The 21,542-nt window shown below is 42.5% G+C and overlaps 1 protein-coding gene across 1 annotated transcript; it reads right to left on the reverse strand.

The window, feature by feature from the left end:
- Positions 1-595: 595 nt before the first annotated feature.
- On the reverse strand, positions 596-20,255 carry pinx1 (PIN2 (TERF1) interacting telomerase inhibitor 1). The gene is made up of 7 exons (XM_058056741.2): positions 20,185-20,255; positions 19,549-19,658; positions 19,281-19,373; positions 18,217-18,298; positions 17,905-17,994; positions 13,376-13,458; positions 596-2,251 (listed from the first exon to the last, which is right to left on the reverse strand). Exons 1-7 carry the CDS (start codon positions 20,201-20,203, stop codon positions 1,691-1,693), a joined length of 1,038 nt encoding a protein of 345 aa, XP_057912724.2. The 5' UTR covers positions 20,204-20,255; the 3' UTR covers positions 596-1,690.
- Positions 20,256-21,542: the final 1,287 nt, after the last annotated feature.

A 21,542-nucleotide genomic window follows, 5' to 3' on the forward strand; every position in this document is an offset into this window, starting at 1 on the left:
CACACACTTCCATCCTATGTTTTGGGGAGGGGTGGAGGACTACATGACAAAAGTATTGGGTCACACCTAGCAGGGGTTGGGCGTATCTTAATTCATCATGCCGGCATAACATTTTTGTAGCAGTGTACAAAGCAAGCGGCATAAAAAACATGCTTGTGAGGGGTGGGGTTGGCGTGGAGGATCATTTGAGAAGGTCCAACATTAGTGAGCTTTGACCTTTTCTACAAAAAACCTCACCGAGACACTTCCAAAATCTTGTAGAATGTATATATACACACACACACAGGAAGGGGATGCGACACCTGAAGACAGATTGTGCATCAGTGATGTATGGGCCCCTTTCCCTTCAACACACTCGCTGTGGAAGTGTGTGTGGGCCCGTGAACTACAAACAGTATACTTACCACACGCTCTTTTCCTAAAATCCATATTCACGCCACGGTGCGATTATGCAGCGTCTCGCAGGCAAGACCATTGTAGGCGCCACCCTTTAACTAGAAAACAATACAAGCACGTTATCAAGAGGCACGCTGGGCAAACGACAATGCAAACATGCGTCAAATTCAGCATTTAAAAGATGGCATTCAGCAATTAATTTCACATGTGTGTTTGTCATTTATTTACCCGCATTGTTGGTCCGTCAGCAAAACACAAAAACTACTTGAGCAGCCCGAAAAGGGCGGACCGTACCATTATCCCAGCAGGAAGTCACTCAACAATCAACTCAGGAGAAACAAGAAGAACATGAGTTTGGTTTAGTTGTGAGAAAAGGGCCTGAGAAATTAGATGAGCCTTAGATTCTGGCCATGAGAAGTTGACGAGAGACATTTAGTAGCATATGGGGCACAAAAAGTTCAGCCCCATAGTTCCTTTTCTCGTGAAAAATGACCAGAAATGAACAAATGCCTGCATTTTGGGGAGAATGAGAGAAAAAGTTTTTTCTATTATTTTTGTAAGAGGAAAACTTGAACTTTTATTGTGGAAAGAAGCCAGTTTCCGCCAATGAAAGAAAAAAAATAGCTGGGTTATCTTCCGGCACTTCAAGGTGTGTTAAGGTTGTGATAGTAGATTAAGATAAGGAATGGAAAAATATACGTGGTTCCTTGATCCTCCTCTGACTCATCACACCCTTGTTGGTGACTGCAGATCAACACGTTGATAGTTCAACATACAGGTGAAGAAATCCAATTTCCTCATCGGATCATCCAAAAACCTGACAGCACATTCCAAGCTGCTTGGTAAAAGCCAATAATTAAGGACAGCCAATCACAAGTTAGAAGAGCATCAATCAATAAATAAACTGGTGTGTGTGCTGTATTTACTTCAAGGGAAATAAGCATCAGTGGTCACTTGGATTTATTTTGTATTAGCCTTGTCTGCATCTCACAGGTCATTGTTTTACCAAGTGGTTTTTAAATACATTTTCAATTCATACGGTTTGATGTCATGTAGGAAAAAACTCATCTGTCTTGTCCATAAATATGTTGACAACTTGGATAATATAGTTTTGGTCAAATAATTCATGTAATTGATAGTGAGCATGACAACAATATGGCATGCTTTGGGAAAAGCTGCGTGTTTCCCGGTGATGTTTTGAGGCACTTCGAGTGGCCTAAAAAAATTGCCAAAAAACTGTAAAAATGTGATCAGCCCACTGGCATTGAAGATCTTTGCCTTTCTCACTAATTCATCACAAATCTTGCTTCTTTTTCTTGTGTTTTTTAGTTTTCGTCTGCGTTAACCCCACCACCTCGCAATTTTCCACATTCTGGTCGAGTCCATTGAGCATCTCGCCTTCCTTTTTGTGTTTTTTATGCTTCTTCTTCCTGGAGGGAGGCCTCTCATCCTCCTGCTCCTCCTCACAGTCCTGCTCTCCTGCTGAGCTGGCCTTTCCATTCAAAGCGCCGCCTTCCAGCTCCTCATTTTTCCTCTTTTTCTTCTTCTTATTTGAAGGTTGTTGGTCCTCATCAGCAGCATCTTCTGCAACAGGTGCATTGCAATTTGCTCCCATCTCCTCTGCAGACTTCTTCTTTTTCGTCTTCTTTTTGGGCTTGTCGTTAGATGCAGAGGAATCCTCACATGTTGGGTTGTTGGACTGGTTGTTACGAGCCATCTTCAGCTGGGTCATTCTCTGCGCAAAGTACTCTTTCACGGACAGGGTACTGGTCACCGTGTTGGTGGTGGTCTTTGAGTCAGGTTGGCAAGGAGGAGCCTCGCCGTCGTCGCTCTGAGAGTCTCTGCTGTTGCTCCCCTGCACAAACGTGAAAAGATAAAAGTGTCACAATGGCTTGGTTAATGGCTTTAACGTCATGCAAAGCTTAACCAGGAAGATCTTCATGATGGATGATGTTGCAACAATCTGTGATAAAAGGTCAAAAGGGTTTAAAATAAGAATCAAACATTTTTAGTTTACTTTTTAGCCAGAAGTCAGCTTCTCTTTACACGAGAGACAAGATTAGCCTGAAGTGCAACAGCAATGTGACCAGGCAGGGCTCATATAAACAAATAAAAAAGGATATTCTGGGGACCAAACACGTAGCACACGCAATCGTGTCATCAGTCAGCAGTTTTCCACAGGTATTATACTGGTTATGTCATACATCTCAAACCTGTGCTACTTGTTTGTCTTACTATCAACACACAAAAGTTGTGACAATAAAGCCTTTTAAAACAGCCGACCACTTTCTCACAAGCGCTCAGCATTGACATTTTTGATGGTTCCCATCCTGTTTCTAGGAGGTTTCACTGTATAGGAAGAGTTTGAAACTGTGCTTGTCCAGCCTGCCTCCGAGAAGAGGGTGTGGCTCTGTGAAGCGCTACTGTGGACTTCAATCACTTTTTACATACAATCCAACTCTGAGGTGGTCATCGGGCTACCAACCTGTTCCACTCCTATGGCACCATGTAGGTTGAATTTTAGTACTTCCTTTGAATTTGAACCATTCCGGTTCCCAATGATTCTCATTCAATAGTAAAGACCTTTTTATACACCCAAACGCCCAATCCCAAAAACTTATTATGTTTTTGTAGGCAAAGAGGTGATAATGCAAGTCACTTTTTGAGAAGTTTTACGATATAAAAACATCCACAAGGCGGCAGAAGAGATCAGAGATTGGCTCTTTTTACATGTAAATACAAGAGCTGTTTTTTCGCCCTCTTTTTGTTGGGAACTGCTATTTTCCTGAAACTTACCTATGTTGTACTGCTGATTATGAGAGTTTAATCTTTTGGTAAATTCTATCTTTATATAGCCATAGAACATAATATTCTGTGTGACTAGGAAAATGAGCCAAAAATGGTTAAAACAGCCGCCCAAAAATGGCTGGGTCATATTATCAATATATCAATTTTGCACACTAACCAGAGTCCTTTATGGATGAAATTTGATGAAACTTTCCCATGAATATTTGAACTTTTTATCAACTTTACAACCACACAGATCATACATCTGTAGCTGACTGACAGCAGAGCTTTATTTTAAGATGTGTAGCAAAGCCTGCGTTAAAAAAAATGGACCTAGCCCTCTGCCGTGAAGAGGTACGCGTATGCACGGGGTAAGATCATTCTGCTGAAGTTGGTCTGTTGGCTCCAACCAGAATGGAGGACCAATAGGGATCTGATATAGGATGTCTCAGGCCGAGATGCTTTATGAAAAGTAGAACATGGTTAATTCACTCATTTGTCAAAATGATACGGTGTAGGAATAAGTGTGGTCACTTAAATCAAATCAAGACCTTTGGGCTTCTCGCTGTACATTAAACATGGCCAACATAGTCTATTTGTCACCTCCCGCCCCTGACCCATTTGTCTCCATTTTCCTAATGGCCTACTCAATGCATAAATGATTTGTCCGGAAGACGAATACGCTACTTCCTCCTGAGGATCACCCTAAACAATGCAGCCCGAGCGAGGCTATTACCTCGGAGATGGCAGAGGGGACTGCCTTTTAAGAGACGAATTGAAAAATGTCGTGTTTTGTGTCGAGTCACCTCGCTGCTTGGCCTTTTATGCTTTTACACTGTGATTATACTGCTTTGGCTCTCTACGCTGATTGGGAAAGACAAGGTAAAGGATGGGCTGCTAACACAATATGTACATTCAAGCAGGGCCTCCGGGACTCGAAATCCCTCCTGGTCTTTATGTATATTTACTGTGATAAGGTGGAAGGACTGTGGTCTGCATATCAACACAAGAACACCTTTACTGACATTGCTAAATGGATGAAAGTATTTACCAAGGGGCGGAATCAGTGGTATTGTTTTTGTAGTACTGTACTGACCCAAGACAAAATATTAAACTTTTAAAGAAATAACTGATAGATTACAATAAAAAGGACATCATAGTTTTTAGGTGCATTGATCACCATGCTTCCTACTTCAAGCGAGTCTCATGTCTATGTTTATATGACTAATAATAATAATAATAATTCGCATTTTTCGTTTTGTTTGGTTTAGTGGCCACCCAGGACTTTGATGAAAGGCCACAAGCTATTAGTCTAGAAGGCACTAAAACCGCTGCAGGTAGTCAATACTTCTCCATAAGGGACATGACCATTGTTTGATAAACTGATATATTGATCAGGGTGGGAAAAAATACATTGCTATAGATGACACACAAACCTGATGCAAAAACAATTTAGCTATAAACAACACCAGAGGGGGGGAAATGAAGGACTGAAACATCCACGCAGAGATGATTGAGGCTAAACTAAGTTTGAGCAACCTGCGAGCCAAGAGTGGTGCTTGTACGGCCCCACCATTAAAGTTTCCCAACTTCAGAGAAAATCTATACTGGCCGTTACCTCACACAATGGCCCAGGAGAGCAGAGACGGTGGCTTTAAAGCGAGCTGACAGCGCCAAACAACGTGTTAACTGGGATTTGGGGGAAGATGGCTGGGGGCCACTTTACAACTGCCTGTGAAATTACTCTCTCTAGAGAGAGAGAGAGGGAGGGAGGAAGCCGGGAGGGCAAATGAGCCGCACAAAAGGAAAAGGTGAGTGGCTGAGAAACATCTCCATCAAGGGGAAAAGTGTCTGGAACTTAGTACGTGGATCTTGCTGGCTGCCCCGGGGAGGATCTGATGAAGGGCTGGCGAAGCAACAAGAGTGAAAGTGCTTTGCTGGCCATGGCGACGCACCACACAACATGCAGTCAGCAACATTGGCAGCCCGGTCGAGTCGCTTGGCCAGTGTTGATGGCAACATGTTTCGAGGAAACACCTCAGCAACTCAGTTTGGGGATCGTGTTTCCTCCTTTTACTAGGTCTACTGGTTTTTCTAACATGTAATTATCAGTCCAGTTTCAAAATCTGATTGTTAGCAACACACAAACAATGCAACATGAGTTGAAAGGAAAGTTGTGTGTTGTCTGCAAATTCTTTTGAACACAGAAGACCTACCAACCTTGAAGACATTTATTTACTCCTTCTAGGGGGGGCCACTTAGGTAGTTTTCAAATTTGGTACAATGGTACATTTCAAGAAAGAGCTTAGTGTTTCTAGCTATCACTTTCAGTTCAATTGAATTTACTTGTGGAGCTGTCTGTCAGATCTGGCAAACGATTATATGTTCTATATGTGTTGTGTGTGGAAGTGGTATGTTTATGGCTTTAAGTTTAGAAATAAATTCAACGCTAACTGGATAGCTCGCTAGGATGCTCTGAAGTCCCTGCAGCATAAGAGCTGCACTGTGGTGTAAACTAGTTGGAGTGTAAAGGTCACTATAGCCGAGTTATTACAACAGGGGTGTAATAATGTTTAAAAACTTATTTAGAAAGTCATAAACAGATCTTCAAGGCTCTAACTATGAAAATATTCCTTTTATTAAAAAGATCGCAAAAATTAATTTAATGCAGTGGGGTTTGGAACCAATTAAATGTATATACACAGTTTTTTGTCTTGTTAGTTTTTGGGTTGTTTTTTTTTACAAAAACTACCAACATGATCTCTTTTCTTCTGTAACAATTTTTAATGCGCTGTTTTTAAAAATATTTTAATACAGTGGGCAGGGAGCACCATGATATAAATCCTCTTAGGTCTACATTTGGCGCTTGGTTATAATTATAAGAATTCAAGAAAATAATTTTGCAGGATGTTTTACAAAAACCCTCCTTGGGTTTAAAAACTAAAGAAATCTAATTTTGCCTAAATTGTAATGTAGCTCAAGCAGACTATTTGATTAAAGATATAATTTACTAAAAATCTAGCTTGCTCAACCACCAAATCTCTATTCCTAAACAAAAATGGTGCCTTTTTTTTATTTACATAAAGCAACATTTTCTACGATTATATTGAACCCTGCAAGTGCAACTTTAAATAGTTGTTCGCCTGTGCAAACCCTAACCTGGAATGTACTGTGTGCCAAAGCCAGAAAACAGCCATCCCTGGTTGGAGCACATGGAGGGTGAGTAGTGGAAAGGTTGAGGAAAAAAAGCACCTATGTCACAGCATCTCCTCCTCCAATTCCTCCTCCTACTCGGCCCAGAACCCCAGGAAAAGGATGCGCTCAGTGAGCTGTGTGCACTTCTGAGATAAGGCTCCTTCGGCAGAGGAGCGGCCTGGCTAGCTATCGGGCCCTTCCTGCGCTGCACCCTCCCCAGGTGGGGGTGGAGGGAACACAGGGAGGGCCTGCCGAGGGTCCCGGTGTTTAAAAAAAAAAAAAAAAAAAACGGTTGGGTGGGAAGACATTCAACAGGCCGCCTCCTTCAAGACGCTCCAGTTTTTTCTCTCCCTGCTAATGAAGCCTGTGGAAAGCCAACGGGCATGTGCCAAGACTCCCAGGCCAGACAGTGCATTGGAGGAGGAGGAGGAGGCGACCGGCCAGGAGAAGGATGCTTTGGATGGGGCTGGTTTTGGTTCACTGCACTTCTTGTCAAAGTTTACCTGACAGAATTGCACAAGAGTGGAGAAATTTCGTTAAGAGCGGGCTGATGTGTTAGCTCAATGCGAAATCAATGGTGTACTTAAAAACTACAAAAAAAAGACTGAAATACCATCACTTACTCAAAATGCATTACTGTCCTAATTTACTTAGACTTTGAGTCTTAATATCTTTAGCAAGTGTTGTAAAAAGCCATAAAAGGACTAAAAGTGTTTTGTCATCTGAGCCTTCCGTCCACACAGAAATTAAATTGTCGGTGACCTGAAACGGTATTTTTTCAAACTGGCTTCCAGAGTGCGAAAATTTGAAAACCCTGTCTTGTCATTTCCCCGTAGACAACTTTCGGAAAAAATTAAGTTTCAAAGCACCAAAATTAAAAAATCCCAGCGCCTTAATGTCCTTCAATGTGCTCCTTAATGAGCCACTCCTTTGTTGCCATGCCTGCATGTTTTTGATTATGTCACGCTAAAAGAACCATCCCCACCCATTTCCAGTGTTCAGGTTGCGGCAAGGAGGTTCTCATCAAAGATTTGTATGCTATATCGCCTCGTGCAACAGCCCCTCAATGCGGTGATGTAAAGGTGAAAAAGGCCAAAGAAATGTGCAGACTTCATGCATGACAGTGATTCACACTCGGTGTTTGAATTTCGGAGGTTCCATTGTACCTCCAACAAAGTTGATTCCTAATTGGCTGTTCTTCAAATTGTTGTCAAACTGGACAGAAATTGCATAAATAATGAAAAATATGAACAATCGCCACCTCTTCGTCATTCCCCACGACAACTCAACAGCCGATGTGACGCTGAGCAGCCTGTCCGGGTGTGACCAGTGGAGGTGTGTTGGGTCGGCCCGTTCACCTCACTGTCCTTCTGTTTGGGCCAGGACAGTTTCAGGACAGTTTCTTTTGGGCATGTGTTTTTTTGTCATTTTTTCTTGGTTTATTCATTAATAAACCAGAGTGACTTGATTTTCCCGCCTCCTGTTTGTTCCCTTGGGTCGTAACAATGAGTTTCAATAAATCTGACATAAAGTCACACTTTTTTTTTTTCTAAATCACTTCCTAGTTTCCATCGCAATTAGACCTTGATGAAGTTGCAGTTGCTCTCTTAGAAAAAAAAATGCCTGTTTGCAATACTTGTTATTTTTTTCCCAATAATTTCCAGCCAATATCGGTTGGGTCCGTAATTGCGCGAGGGTGCCCTCATTGTCCTGCCACAATAATAAATTTGGCGATACTCGAGGTCTATGGATCAGGCCCTGATTAGCCAGCTGTCTCTCCCTGATGAGAGCACGGGTCCAGGAGCCCATCCTTCATGGGCCTGATGTGGGCGGACAGAAAAACAGGTGGCTACCTTACACGCTGGTAAATAAGCCAAAAGCCATTGCTTCGCCATCAATAACCATGCAGTAACGTTGCTGCCCCTGAAGTGGCACCAATACTTGTACGTCCTTTCATTTGAGACATGATTAACACCAAGCAGCAAAGAGAAGACTGAATTGAACGTACATGGAGGGGTTCTACAGACTCGTTAAAACAAAATAAATGGGTGTTCAACTACTGCACTTTACACCCGTGTTTATCATAACTAAACAAATGAAGACGGCATTATGCACGCGGCCTGACCGCCTCAGACATCGCCCCGCCGACGACGCCCACCCCAAACCCCGCGGAGGGACGCCATAGATTACTTTCCACGGCTGTGATTTATTCAAGTCGGTGATTAAAGCGAAGAGGGCAGTTAGCAGTAGACGCTAATTAGCCTGGCTGTGCGTTTTTATAGCTTAACTAAGACACACAAACCCTGTTTTTTTTTTCTCCTTCTCCCCACCAGCGCTAATCTGTAAGTGTCAGTGAGATGGTCTGGCCTGGAGGCACTGCCGGGAAGCTAGGTGGTAAACGTGCAATGTGTGTGTCAGTTTGTGTCATTTGGCGGGGTGGTGATGTTTTTTTGGCACTATGAGTGAAAAAAGGGCCTCTGAAGAAAAAAAGGGGAAGGTTAAGCCTTCAATTAGATGTTATCTGAGAGTGAATTTGAGTGCCTCCGTTTCACTTTAAGCGTGACGCCCTGCTCCGGTGCAACGGACCATGCCATCGCCATGGTGCTGCTTTATTTAGCCTGGCAACACATCAACCGCTAGTTCTATAAATTATTCCACACAGGCATAAAAATGTATGACCAATACATTAATATTACAGACACAACAGAACAAAATGTACAACCTTTCATCGGGGTTCATACAGATTGGACATTTCAAAATTGCATACTTGTAAAGATAGGTATCACAGGAGTTGCAATTAAAATTACATTTTCAGTTTTTATATATTTTTTCATTTTTAATTGTAATTTTTTTCTTTTTTCTTCCCAAAACAGAGCTGCAAAACTAATATTGTTGCATTGGATACGAGTGTAAAGTAAAAGGTATTTGTTTTATTATAAACCTTGGAGTAGGTGTTAGTTATGTCATCCTTATTTCAGGACTCAAATGTCTACATTTGTCTGAGTTGAAAATGTATTTTTTTTTTTAGATTCAGTTACAAAAAAAATGTTCCTTTCCACGATATGCAGTCAGCAAATTAGCACTAAATACACGCAGTAGTTCCCTGGCGTCTAGATGACGCTGGGGCCCACTAAACTAGGCCTTGTATTCCTAAAGGTGTTGGTACCAGAGGGCGCCCGCCCCCAGCTGACGTGCGATCCTTCATGTGGATGAAGCGTGGGCAGCAGACACTCGCAACAACAGGTGCCCCCCGACGAGGGTCCCACTCTCAAGCCCTTTGTGGCCCAGCAGGCGTGGGAGTGGGAGAGGGCACGGGGGTCGTGCTGACCCGAGAAGGCGGAGTGTCTGACTCAAAGAGGTCCAAATCAAGGAGGATGTCAATTTGTGCTCTGACATTTTTCTTCTTTTAATCACTTTAAAAAGGAATGGACATGTAACTACATTTTGTTGAGTGGCCTCAAATGAAATAATTTAATTCGGATTCGGTGAAATGTTAAATCAGATTTAGTATGTAGCTATAACTAAACCAGAGAAATTAAATAAAAACAAAAAAAATGACCAACAAATTTAAATGCAAACTAAATAAAGACAATTCAAGTGAATTAAGAATTCTAATTACCAGATAATATATATACACAATTGCGGCAAAAGTCATGTTTCATAGCTGATGAGAGAGATTTCTGCCATCAAATACACGACAGACAAGAATTGGTGGTTGGGCAAATAAAACTGTGGCTCATTTCCACCTTTCAACTGAGCTGGCGCTTTTAAAAAATGACTAACTTTTGTTGATGTATGAATCGGCGGGGAGTCTATTTATCAGCGGGGCCCTTGCGCTCGCCCGCCTGGGTCCCTCAAGTCACAAGCCGCCTTGCTCCCCTTTGACTGATTAATTAGCCAATCAGAGGACATTTTTCACTGGGCGGCAGAATGGTTTATTTCAGCTAATGCTGGGCTTTGGAGCCGGGGGGCGCGCTGGAGCCTCGTCGGCTTTTTCGGCCGGCGTGAGTGAACCGGGCAGAGGGGGGCCAAGGAGATAAATCAAGCCGCGCTGCAGCTTCCTCGCGGCTCCTCTAACTAAACCCCTCGAGGAGGGCAAGGAGGGCCGGTGGAGCCGGAGGTGAGCGGTGAGGGGAGGGACGCGGGACGGCCAGGGGCACTGCTCGCCCGCTGATAAGCGCGGGGAGACTGCCAAGATCGCCTTCATTTAAAAAGTGGCCGCCTCTTTCTGATACCTCAGCAGCCTGTCGTTTGTCATGCGGTGAGTAATTGTGTTGAGGAGGCAGGAGACGGGGGAGGTGGAGGCGTGCGAGCGTGGGACGGGTGATGGATAGCGGAGCGCCGCGGATGGACAGATGCTGTTATGACGCATACATTTCCCATTGACGACATGAAAAAAGTGGCGGCCATTCACATATCACTTCCTGAAATGTCACAATAATGATGCTAAATAAAGATGGGCATCACTGATTAACAATATTGTCAATTGTGTGGTACTGATTATCCAGTCATCAAGCAATTGTGGCAAAACGGTGTTGTAATCGTCGACTGCAACTAGCAGACGCAGTAACTCATTAACTTTCCGCATACTTAAAGTGCATCATAGTGTCTTAGTTAGCATAATTACACAGGAATAGTCACAACAGAGCATGACATGCTGCAAGTACTCCCTACAAACCCAGATTGTGAATCTGTATTGAATCTCATTACATTCTGCAGATGTTCCTAATGAAGTGCCCGGCGAGTGTTTGTCACTACGTCCCTCTCTAGCCTTTGATGAAGAGAGGCATGCAAGGCAGCTATGTGCGTGTTTGTGTGTGTGTGTGTGTGTGTGTGTGTGTGTGTGTGTTTCAGGGGAGCGTTGCGAGCAGTGATAAGAAGCGAACAGGAAGCACGGCAGAGGAAGGAAAACCCCAGCGGTGGGTGAGTGGAAAGGCGGCTGAAGAGAGACAGTAGTGGGCGGCTTGGATGAAGTGCTTGATGATTCACGTGGGGACCCAAAGAAGCCGGCCCAGATTTGGTCTCTTGGTGTCACCTTGTCTGGATGCAGATAGACGATAACGCCAAAAGGTCATGGATGTTCCATACGCAAAGTCTTAGAATATGTGAAATAGCACGTTGGCTGCACAATAGCTACAGCTTGATTGGGCCATCACCCACTTAGCTCTTCCCTGCATAGCTCAGACAGCGCTGGGCTCCGACATGGGGCCTTGTGGGAGTCCATTGTAATTGTGTTGAATATTTTCGATATGGTCAACGGAGTCCCGCCTGGCTGAAAAATAACAAGCCATAACCAAACGATTAGGAGAGCGAACGCTTGTGTTTGTCGCCTGCGTTTCCAGTGTTAATCAGCTGAGGAGCGGTCGCCATTGTGATGCGGTGGCTCAACACCCTCAGGAGTCAAGTCGAGAGGGATGTTTTTTTTTTGCCATCTTCAGAATTTATGGATCTTCCGGTGCCAATTTCTTCAAGCCAAATGTTGGTGATAACCGACAAAGAAGACAAAAGGATTTTTCTTTTGCCTGTGTCATGGTTCCTGTGGTGATGTATGTCGTCCATATAAGCTGTTATGTTACTGACATGAGGCGTTTGCCGACATTTTATTTACTTTGTATGTGAACAGCGCTTAAATTTTAATGAAGCTGATTTTTTTTGCATATTCCTCTTATTTTACAGCGGTCTGTTTCGTATACATGTGGCCATATTTGTGTGTGTTATATCATAGTTATTGCAACACAATATCAGTGAATGCTATTCTTGTGTTATTATTGTGAATATAATAACACTTTGCATGTGACTCCCGGGACAGTCATGATCACTTTAAACGAGTATTTTCTGATTCATACGGATACCCAAATTGTGCATATAATTATGTACTCCACTAACGACCCCTGGAAAGGGCCGGCAGTGGCCACATAAGTTTTTTTTGCAAGCATCATCGTTTTTATATTTTCTGCAGAACGAGCCACAATTTCCCTTGGATTAATAACAACCGTCGGCACCCCTGAAGAGGAGGCCTTGAAGACAGAAGTGTGACAGCGGTGGGGTTGGTTCAGAGTGCAAATCCTTTAACTGGATTTCGCTGCTCTCGCCACCACCGGCGGCCTGGCTGGCGACGTTAAAAAGCCGCACGCTGTGACGAGGCTAATCTGGAGCCACGGGGCTAGCTCATGAGCCAAACATTTTAGTGTAGCATCAGCGCTGGGGGGTCATACCGAGTAATTACCACCAAAAGCACATTCTGGGTCAACAAAATTTGGACAGCTGACCTAGCTCGGAGAAACAACTTGAGAGTACAAATAAAGTCAACTTGATTAGGATTATACAAATGTTGCATCCGACAAGATGATTTGAGCATTGTCTAGTACACATTTATTCCGTAACATATGTATACTAAACAAATCAAAGAATGGACGGGACACTTTGATATTGTACATTTTGTACAACAACCCATGCAGATATGTGAAAGTTATATACTGTATACTGAAGAAAAACAGCCTACATCTCAGCTTTGTGATATTGGGGGGAAAATAATTAGTGTAAACCTTTTCTTTTTTCTACTTGTTTATCCCCCCAAACAGTCCAACTTTTACATTTTTTGGTAATGTTCTGACCATTTCACATAAAATGACGACTTTATAATACATTTTTAATTATTTGTATATTTTTGACTGGATTATTTGGTTTAATAAATGTAAATATATATATTTTTTACCACTTTCCTCACCCCATATACTGTCCCTTTATTTTCGTAAAATTAAAATCTAAAAAAATCAAATCATTCAAATTGATTCTGCTGTTTTTTTCCCCCCAAATTTTGTTGATTTCTTGTATTTATTTTTTATGTGCCACAGGCCAATAAAAATTAATTATTTAATTTACAAAAAATTAAAGCATGGACACACTTCAGACACCCCAAGTCTACTTAAAGAATTAGGTATTAATTATATGAAATGCTCTTAATGAAGGGTAATATTTGAAAAGGTGTATGTCTTACCTGCTCAGGATTTGTGGCGGATTTTGCTCTCTTTCCAAAGATACAGTTGAGGTCTGTTACACTTCGGGAGGAAAGGTCCTTCCCTGAAAGAATATAGTTGTTCATTAAAGTCAGGTAGATTTTATAGCGTCTTAACCCCACGAATAGGGCGACACGATGTGTCCTTTCAGTGCCGAGGGAAACAGACGTACATGCACATGGCAACACCCCCGAAAAGACATCTACACTCAGGCTATCAAAGTGTGATTCTGCAACTATTGAAGAGACAAGCGTTAGGGAAATACATTTTAATACGTGTGTGGTATATTTTAGCTTGACTTTCAATAATAATAATAAATGTAATTTATAAACGCACTTTACATCAAATAACTGATCTCAAAGTGCAACAGTCACAATAGAAGATTTTAAGTTCATTTGGAGGTGTCAATACATACAAATGTATATACTGGAATTCTGTCCTGACATTTATTTTATTTCAATAAAATGCAGCAAAAATTTATTATGGTTAATTTGAAAAATTATTAACTTCAATTTTGACGCAGTAATTATGAAATTTATTATGTACAGAACAATGCGGATAACATAAGAAGGTGGTGGTGGGGGGTGCACCCCATGTGGCTTTTATTTACGTGTTACATATCCCGTTTGAGGACGGGAAGGGAGGAAGGACGACATCAACCACAGTGGCTGTCGCCAACGTGGAATTATAAATATGCAGACATTTCAAGTGTGTGTATATGACGTGGGGGTGGGGGGTGGGGGGTGTAGCTCCAAACTGAAGAAAGGGGAGCCTACTTCTGTCTCCGGAGGATAAAACGGCAAAGAAAAATAAACTGGCGACGAGCCTGGCCACGCCACGCCTCCAGTCTCCCGTTTTCAGGCCGGGGCCTCAAAGACTCCTGGAGCACACACACACACTGGTCCGTCTCGGGCCCCGGGTCCTGTTCGTACAGCTGCATCCTCTTCCTTCAGCGCGCCTCTGATAACATTTGGTTATTTATTGCTCTACAACCTCTATCTCCCTGCCCACTCTTGGCTTTTGGAAGTCCCTGCACATGCAGGTCTGAGAAGCTGAACCAAGAAAGCAACTTAAAATAAATAGGAAAAGGGGTTGGGGGTGGGGGGGGGGTGGCAACGGTCCTATGCTGGACATAGGTCAAACGTCCAAGTGTGACCTTTTGGAGGTTTCGAAGAGGAAGAACCTGTCAAAAAATGGCAGGCTTTCAGGTGAAAGTGCAAATAATGTTGTGATAAAAAAGCCCACTTTTCCCTTTAGTAACCAAAAGGTGGCAGAGAGCCTGATGAGGCATTTAGGGGAGTGTGTTATTCAATACAAGTTGGTTTCCAAGGACACGCTTGAAATGGCAACAACACACAGTTCAGATAAATCCATGAAAGATCACTATGGGCCTGTTTTTAAGAGGGAAGGTGAGACAAATAAACACTTAAGCGGTGAATACACGATTCAATATGACCCCTCCAGGTATAACCAAACGACGACTGGAGCATCAAGTGCCCTTGCGGCCATGACAGGTGATAGATGGAGCTTGCAATTAAAACTGGGTTACTGGTTTATGCCTGCTGCAAATAAGCAGCAGAGATTTCGATGCCCCCCACCCCCTGCACACACACACACACACACACACACACACAGAGAAGCCATCAATCCTCAGCGCTGGCAGTGAGAGGGCCAGCATGAACAGGAAGTCGATTAAAAGCAGCCCCCGGTAAGTGGGAGGGAGATATTTGGACGCTTCACTGATAAACACAGAAATTGCTGTGACTAGCATCACAAATCATAGCAATACTCAGAGCAAGTGCATATTCCCTCTACTGGCTATGAGCAGCACAGGGATGACTTTCATTTGGATTGGATGTGTAGGAAGATTCAGGCGATGCCATGGCATTATTTACACATGATGGCTTGCCATTATTTCAGAATTAGCATTAGTTAATGTTTGAGCCGGCCGCACGGTGGCCACACAGTCAGGGGAGCTGCAAGATCTGGGTTCATATGTCTGTTTTTTAAATAAACATGGCAATGTAACTATCAACTTAAGATGACAGACATCAAAAACAGGAAAAAAGTGGCTTTTACCTTTTGAAAAAAATTAAATTTAAATAAATGAAAATTGTTTTGTCAGTGCAGTACAAGGATGTGGGGGTGGGCAGTGTCTGAGTTTGCCTTGGGCCCTCAAATGACTAAACACGGCCCTGCAAGCACCCAGCGAGGGACAACCGTATTTTTATTTTATAACAAATCAATCATTATGTGTGATTTTAGAGGTTCATTTTTTCTGCTGATGTCATAACATTATGTCTATAGCACAGCAATTCTATATATCCAGACACAAAGTCTGATTTAAAGAAAGTTCCAAATAAAAATAAAAGTTCACCAAAACCCCCGATGTAAAGCAGCATCGCGGTAATTGTGCCACACAAAGGCATTAGTACATTACTTTGTCAGCATTCACACACAATGACTTTATCATTAAAAGAATCATGCACACACCTTTACACACAGCCAAACCATTTTCCAAATCCCCCCAAACGTAGAAATGCATTGAGTAATTTTTCCATAACCACGAAGACTAATGAACGTCAGAGAAAACAACCTCCTTGGCAAAGGTGATCATGACTTGACTGCTTGGCCTGCACATAGTGACAACATGGGTGTGCACGCATTGAGGGAATGGCGAGTTGTACTTGACTTTGCCAACCTCCCTGTAATGAGCTTAGCGGGAATTAATCTATTAGCGAGCCTCAACTTGGCAACGGCTTCAAAGGGCGGCGAGTGTTCAGGGTTGGTCATGCAAACGGGGCGTGGTGGGGCGAGGTTGGTGGTTTCCAGGTAACACTGTGTTTCCCGTATCAAGACACCGCAAACCACCAAGGTAAGTCATTAATTGCATAAATTAGAGGTTATGTACAAGACGATTAAATGTATTGTACAAAAATCTCATGTACACTCCACAGGAGAACTGAGCGGCCAAATTTGTACTTATGGTACAAGACATACAAGAGGAGGAAGCACCCCTTTGGTTGCGTGAAAAGCGGTCCAGACGCACAAGCAGAAGCAAATTAAATTGTGTTCCGCTGCCAAAGACAGATATGCAAACATGCTAGAAACTGGTATACGTATGAACGCAGCCTGCCTAAATTTCCCATCAGGCGTCTTTCCCATCTTCCGCAGAAGATGAAAATATTTGACAGACCCTAAAAGTCAGGTGCTTCCCTTTTTTTTTTTGGGATAGATAGGCCCAAACAGCTGCAGAAGAGAAGTGGAAAGGATCTCCTGGAATGGATTTCATCTCAATAGTCTCAGGGGCCCATCAGCATTTATTAGCTGATGACAGGCTGGGGTACGAGTCTGTCCCGGGGCAAAGACAATGAAGCAGTCAACACGAATGTCCAACTGAACATGCACATTCATCACTGGTCAAAACTCATGAGAAAGGCATTGTTAGAGTCACTTATCACTGGGCTATTTTAAGCACTCCAAAGGCAAGGGGGTGGGGGTGGGGGTTCACAACTTGATGCGGTGTTGAAAACGGAGCTGGAATAACATCTGAGCTAGTTAGCTTGGCGGCCATGCTTCCCCGGGTCTGGGGTTGACCCGGCACAGGTAGCAAACATCCTGATACGCTTTTATCAGGCGGGGTCATCTGCTATGTCCACATAAATGGACAAGCCAGATGCCCCAAACAGGAAGCAGGAAGTGGCTGCTGAATGACGTAGAGATCTTCCAGATGTTTACCGAACTAAGTGATCGTTGATTAATTACTTTAACAAATGTCATCAGACGGCTGCCGCGCTTTAATTTTCTGCCAAAAAAATAAATCCTAGGAGAGCTCAGCATGCTAGAATGCAACAACCGTCATTTTATTGTTTTTTCTTTGGCTTTTTGAATGAAAGCGATGTCATGATGATGCTTCAGCACGTCTCAAGAAAAGCTCAGTTACTCCAAAAGGTTGTGGTGCTTTTTCTTTGGCTCCTTAGCATACGGTGACAACAATTTCTGTGCACCTAATGTTACGGTGCAAGCTGCTCCAGCAGCACTAAACCCTCAGTCCGCTCCTTAATCTCCCAACTATAAGCCTCTCTCCTATAAAATATGACCCAGTGTTTACTCATTTTGCTCTCCAGTCATCCTTAAACACCAGGTTCCTCCTTGTGCCCATCACCCAGAGAAGCTTCCCGATATGTAATGAAAGTTTAACGTTACGTCGTCATGAATAACCTCCCCTGGCAGTGACCGGGGCCAAGTGACCTTGAGTAGGTTGACAGATCTCTGGTCAACATAGTGAGCTGTGAGCCATGCAAAGAGGGCTCAGCGAGGGGTGAGGGAGGATGTCTGGGCTGGATGGCATCAAAGTTAATAAAGCTGTGAGAAAACACCAAAGTGTAGCCAAAAGCTTCTTTTTTTCAGCGCATAAGAGGTAATAGCCACATTTTTTCCAGGCAATTATTGAGAATGGAGGAAGCTGTAAATTATTGTAAACTTTGGCAATTTAAATGGTGAAACTCACCTTTAGCAAATTTCATGTAATGGACTCGCTTTTTTGAGGTCTTGGACTTCTCTTCCAAGCTGAAGCCTTTGTGCTCTTTTGGCAAAGTTTCTGCAAATAACAAATGATAAAAGATGCATCAATACCACAAAGTACAGGAAAAAGCCGAAAGAAACAAACAATGTCCCTTTTCCAGTGGCTATAAAACAATATACATCTCCTGCACTGTAGCACCCTCTACTGTCCCTAGGTGGTAGCGTCAACATAGCAGTAGTTCAATGACCAATGCAATTAGAAGTAGTCACAAAATATACGTTGTGTATGTATTATTACCGGTGCTGTTGCTTTGGCCATGGCAGTTGTTCAGCTGAGCAAGGAGGTCGTTGAAATCATCCTGGTGGGCGATCCAGTTATCCTAGACACACCACAGGAAGGAATCACTTGCAAATTTAGGCATGCAATTACAGTCAAAAATAATAAATCACTGCTGTTTTGTGCGTAACTATGGCCTATTAGTCAAAAGGTATTGAAAGACAAGTTATATGTAGTGTTGTGGTCACTCTGTATCTTGCAAATTTCCCCACTGAGGGACGAATAAAGGCATATCTTATCTTATCTGTAACGCTACGATACATGGTGTTAGATTACATTCCCTGTCACACTGCATGAAGACTGGCTACTGAGCCAGCAGGGTCGAGCAGACATGCCATGGTTGAAACGGACATGACATGGCTGGGATAAGAGTGAAAAAAACGATTCTCCTTTCATTCCATGTGGAAGTGGTACGTTTTTGGCTTGTTTGTCCTTCTTCCCCACTCCATTTTAAACACTTTCGGTTTCAAATCCTCAAATAGGAGTAGCTAAATAGTGAGCTTGGTAGCTTGCGGTGTGATGTAAACAAAAATATTAGGAGTGTAAAAGTTACTATAGGAGTGTTTTGTATAATGTTAAACCTCATATTTAGAGTCAAACAGATTTTCTTCACCACTTTTTTGGAATCAACCATCAACTACAATCCAACCTCAAAAACAAAAACACAGCAGCTGTGGCAGCAGCTCCAATACGTAGCATTAGCTTTCCTTCGTAGCTTGAGGCATCAAGAGCAAGTGTGTGGTGAAGCAAGTAGCTAGTCGGTGTGTTGCGACGAGGTGTCACTACATCCATAAAGCAATTCTTGGTGTAACAATGTTAATAATAACAATAAGGTTCCTGTAGCTTGAAGCGTTGTTGCTTTTTAAAAACATTTTTCAGAAGGGTTTATATGCGGAATAATTATAGTTTTTATAGCTTAGAATGCACAGAACAAAGAAAGACTAGAGTGTTCATATCTCACATTAGGATTGAGGATGATGGGCAAAATTCCAGAAAAGAAAACATGCACTTTCCTTTAAGCTCACCTCTTGGCTTGCACTGGCGCCAAGACCATGGCAGTCGTTTTTAATTTTCACTTTAATGTGGTCAACCTCTCCTTGCTCACCTTTGCCAAGGCCCTGCATATGATAAAAAGAGTCAAGTCATATATTCAATACTCATTTTGTCTGTACAGTGGATCCATGCATATTCACATTTCAAACACTGGTGTGTGTGTGTCCCTTACCTTCTGCAGTAGAGTAAACAAACACGCAAAATCACACTATTAGAGGGAATAGTACTTCAAAAACATACCTTTCCTTTGGACCAGCCCATTCGCTCCAGCATCTTCTGGCCAAACCTGGAGTCGTCATTGCTCCAGGCAGTGTTCCTTGGATCAACTGACCACTTCTGTTTCCTCCGGGCTGGAGAAAGAGAAGTTCTGTCACTATCTAACACTATGTAACTCCTGTCACAATCTGAAACTGGATGGTGGCCCAGGTTGGCGTGTTAGGCAAGCACACCATTGTAAACATCGTGTACGTTCATTGTTTACACATGAATTGGCTTTAAATGCCACGTTACACGACAATAATACTAAAGCTAAAGAGATAGTCACCGTCACGAAAACAAACCAAACACAATAGAATACACAATACACAATGGAATTGAATGTACATAACAAAACTTGATGTGACTAAAAGTATTCTTTAAGCCACAATAAGCTGCTGACAATTATCCCAAGCAAGTTCACATGACAACACGTGTGCTGACAGACGATGCTAAAGCTAACGTTGGCTACTCGAAATTTTACAGGTACTATTTGACTATTTGGCCGCTTTTACAACTTTCTTTTGGAGTTTGGAAACACAAGACATGTATATAGCCATCGCTCAAATAAAGGAAATGTTATATTTTTCAGGAAAATTCAGATTTTTAAAAATTACTTACGTTCGGCAAGCATGGACATACTGGGGTCCTTCGGCGGCTTCTTGAGTAGGAGTCTCAGAAAATGCCTGACATAAAATAATATGACGTGTCATTGGTTGCCTGTTTGAAATCATGTTTGTTTACTTAAAAATGTACATAGTTTGTTTCGATCATGAGTTTTTTAACATATTTTTTTATGTGCACACGATCGTTTATATTATTTTCTTTCAATGTTTGTGGTTTGATATAATCTACCACCAGGAGACGCTGCAATCCCGAGAAAAGAGAACCAACTTAACAGGGTGTACCCTTAACATTTCTTAAGTTTATTCAGCTTGTTTTTAATTAACACGAGAAAGATATGACATTAAAATCCCGTCTGCACCGGGAACAATAATGAATGCTGATATTTGACTGAGAGCACAACTAATTGTCTGCTATGAAAACTAAATAAAAACAAAAACTTACAGAGTTACAGAGCCTTTTTGTTATTACAATGTTTGCAGCCTATGAGGGTAATTTGCTGCCAGTTGAAGCCCAACATGTAACACACACTGTCAGGCAGCCACCTTACACTTCCCAAAAGTAAACTCGCTTGGTTTAAAACTGGAAGAGCCGGATTCCTTGGGAATATTTCTGTCCTCTTATGTAACATACATATACATTCAAAGCTAAATGATGACAGTAATGAAAGCGATTTAAAGTAGAGCCATGCTGGTGGTTTGGACTGCCATCTGTATTTAATTGCAGCCTGGGTGTGTGGATCTGTAAAGTAAAAATAACGCTGTTTTTATTTGATCATAACACGTTCCTTCATTTAAGCGGTTACCTTTTGTCTGGTATTATAAAGCGGTTATCTTTGTCAAGAGGGAAGAGGAAAAAAAAAACCACACTGATACGAGCAGAGCAGTGTTTGCATTTCAAGACCATGAATAGTTTATACTAACTCAACATAACCAGGAAACATTACGCACTGCATTCTTAGAAAAAAAAGTGGTTAAAAAATGCCCTTGAATGCCCTTCCACGTGTACACTCGTGGAACCAACACATTGAGCATGGAGCACTCTCTCACAAAGCCATGAAATGAGCATGTAGCACACAATTAGCATAGCCATTTTGGGCCACTTATAGCTGAGAAATGCCACATATAATACTGGATTGAAGTCACTATTCTCTATACACCATTCATCCATTCTTATCCTCACCAGGGATGCGGGGGGTGCTGGAGCCTATCCCAGCTGTCTTCGAGTGGGAGGCGGTGTACACCCTGCAATGGTTGCCAGCCAATCACAGGGCACATATGTTGTTGTGTGTATATATGTTTTTGGAATGTGGAAGGGAACCGGAGTACAATATGAGCAATACTTTTCCATGTGGA

This window comes from Doryrhamphus excisus, linkage group LG19 (assembly GCF_037039965.1).
Source record: "Doryrhamphus excisus strain RoL-2023G ecotype Guam linkage group LG19, RoL_Dexc_Guam_v1.1, whole genome shotgun sequence".
In the NCBI taxonomy this organism is placed as follows: Eukaryota; Metazoa; Chordata; class Actinopteri; order Syngnathiformes; family Syngnathidae; genus Doryrhamphus; species Doryrhamphus excisus.

Excerpts from the sequence above, each read along its gene's own strand:
- pinx1 (XM_058056741.2), bottom strand. Across the intron at positions 17,995-18,216 it reads TGGCCAAAGCAACAGCACCG|AAACTTTGCCAAAAGAGCAC; the intron begins GTAATAATACAT and ends TGTTATTTGCAG. Across the intron at positions 2,252-13,375 it reads CCGCCACAAATCCTGAGCAG|GGGAGCAACAGCAGAGACTC; the intron begins GTAAGACATACA and ends ACGTTTGTGCAG.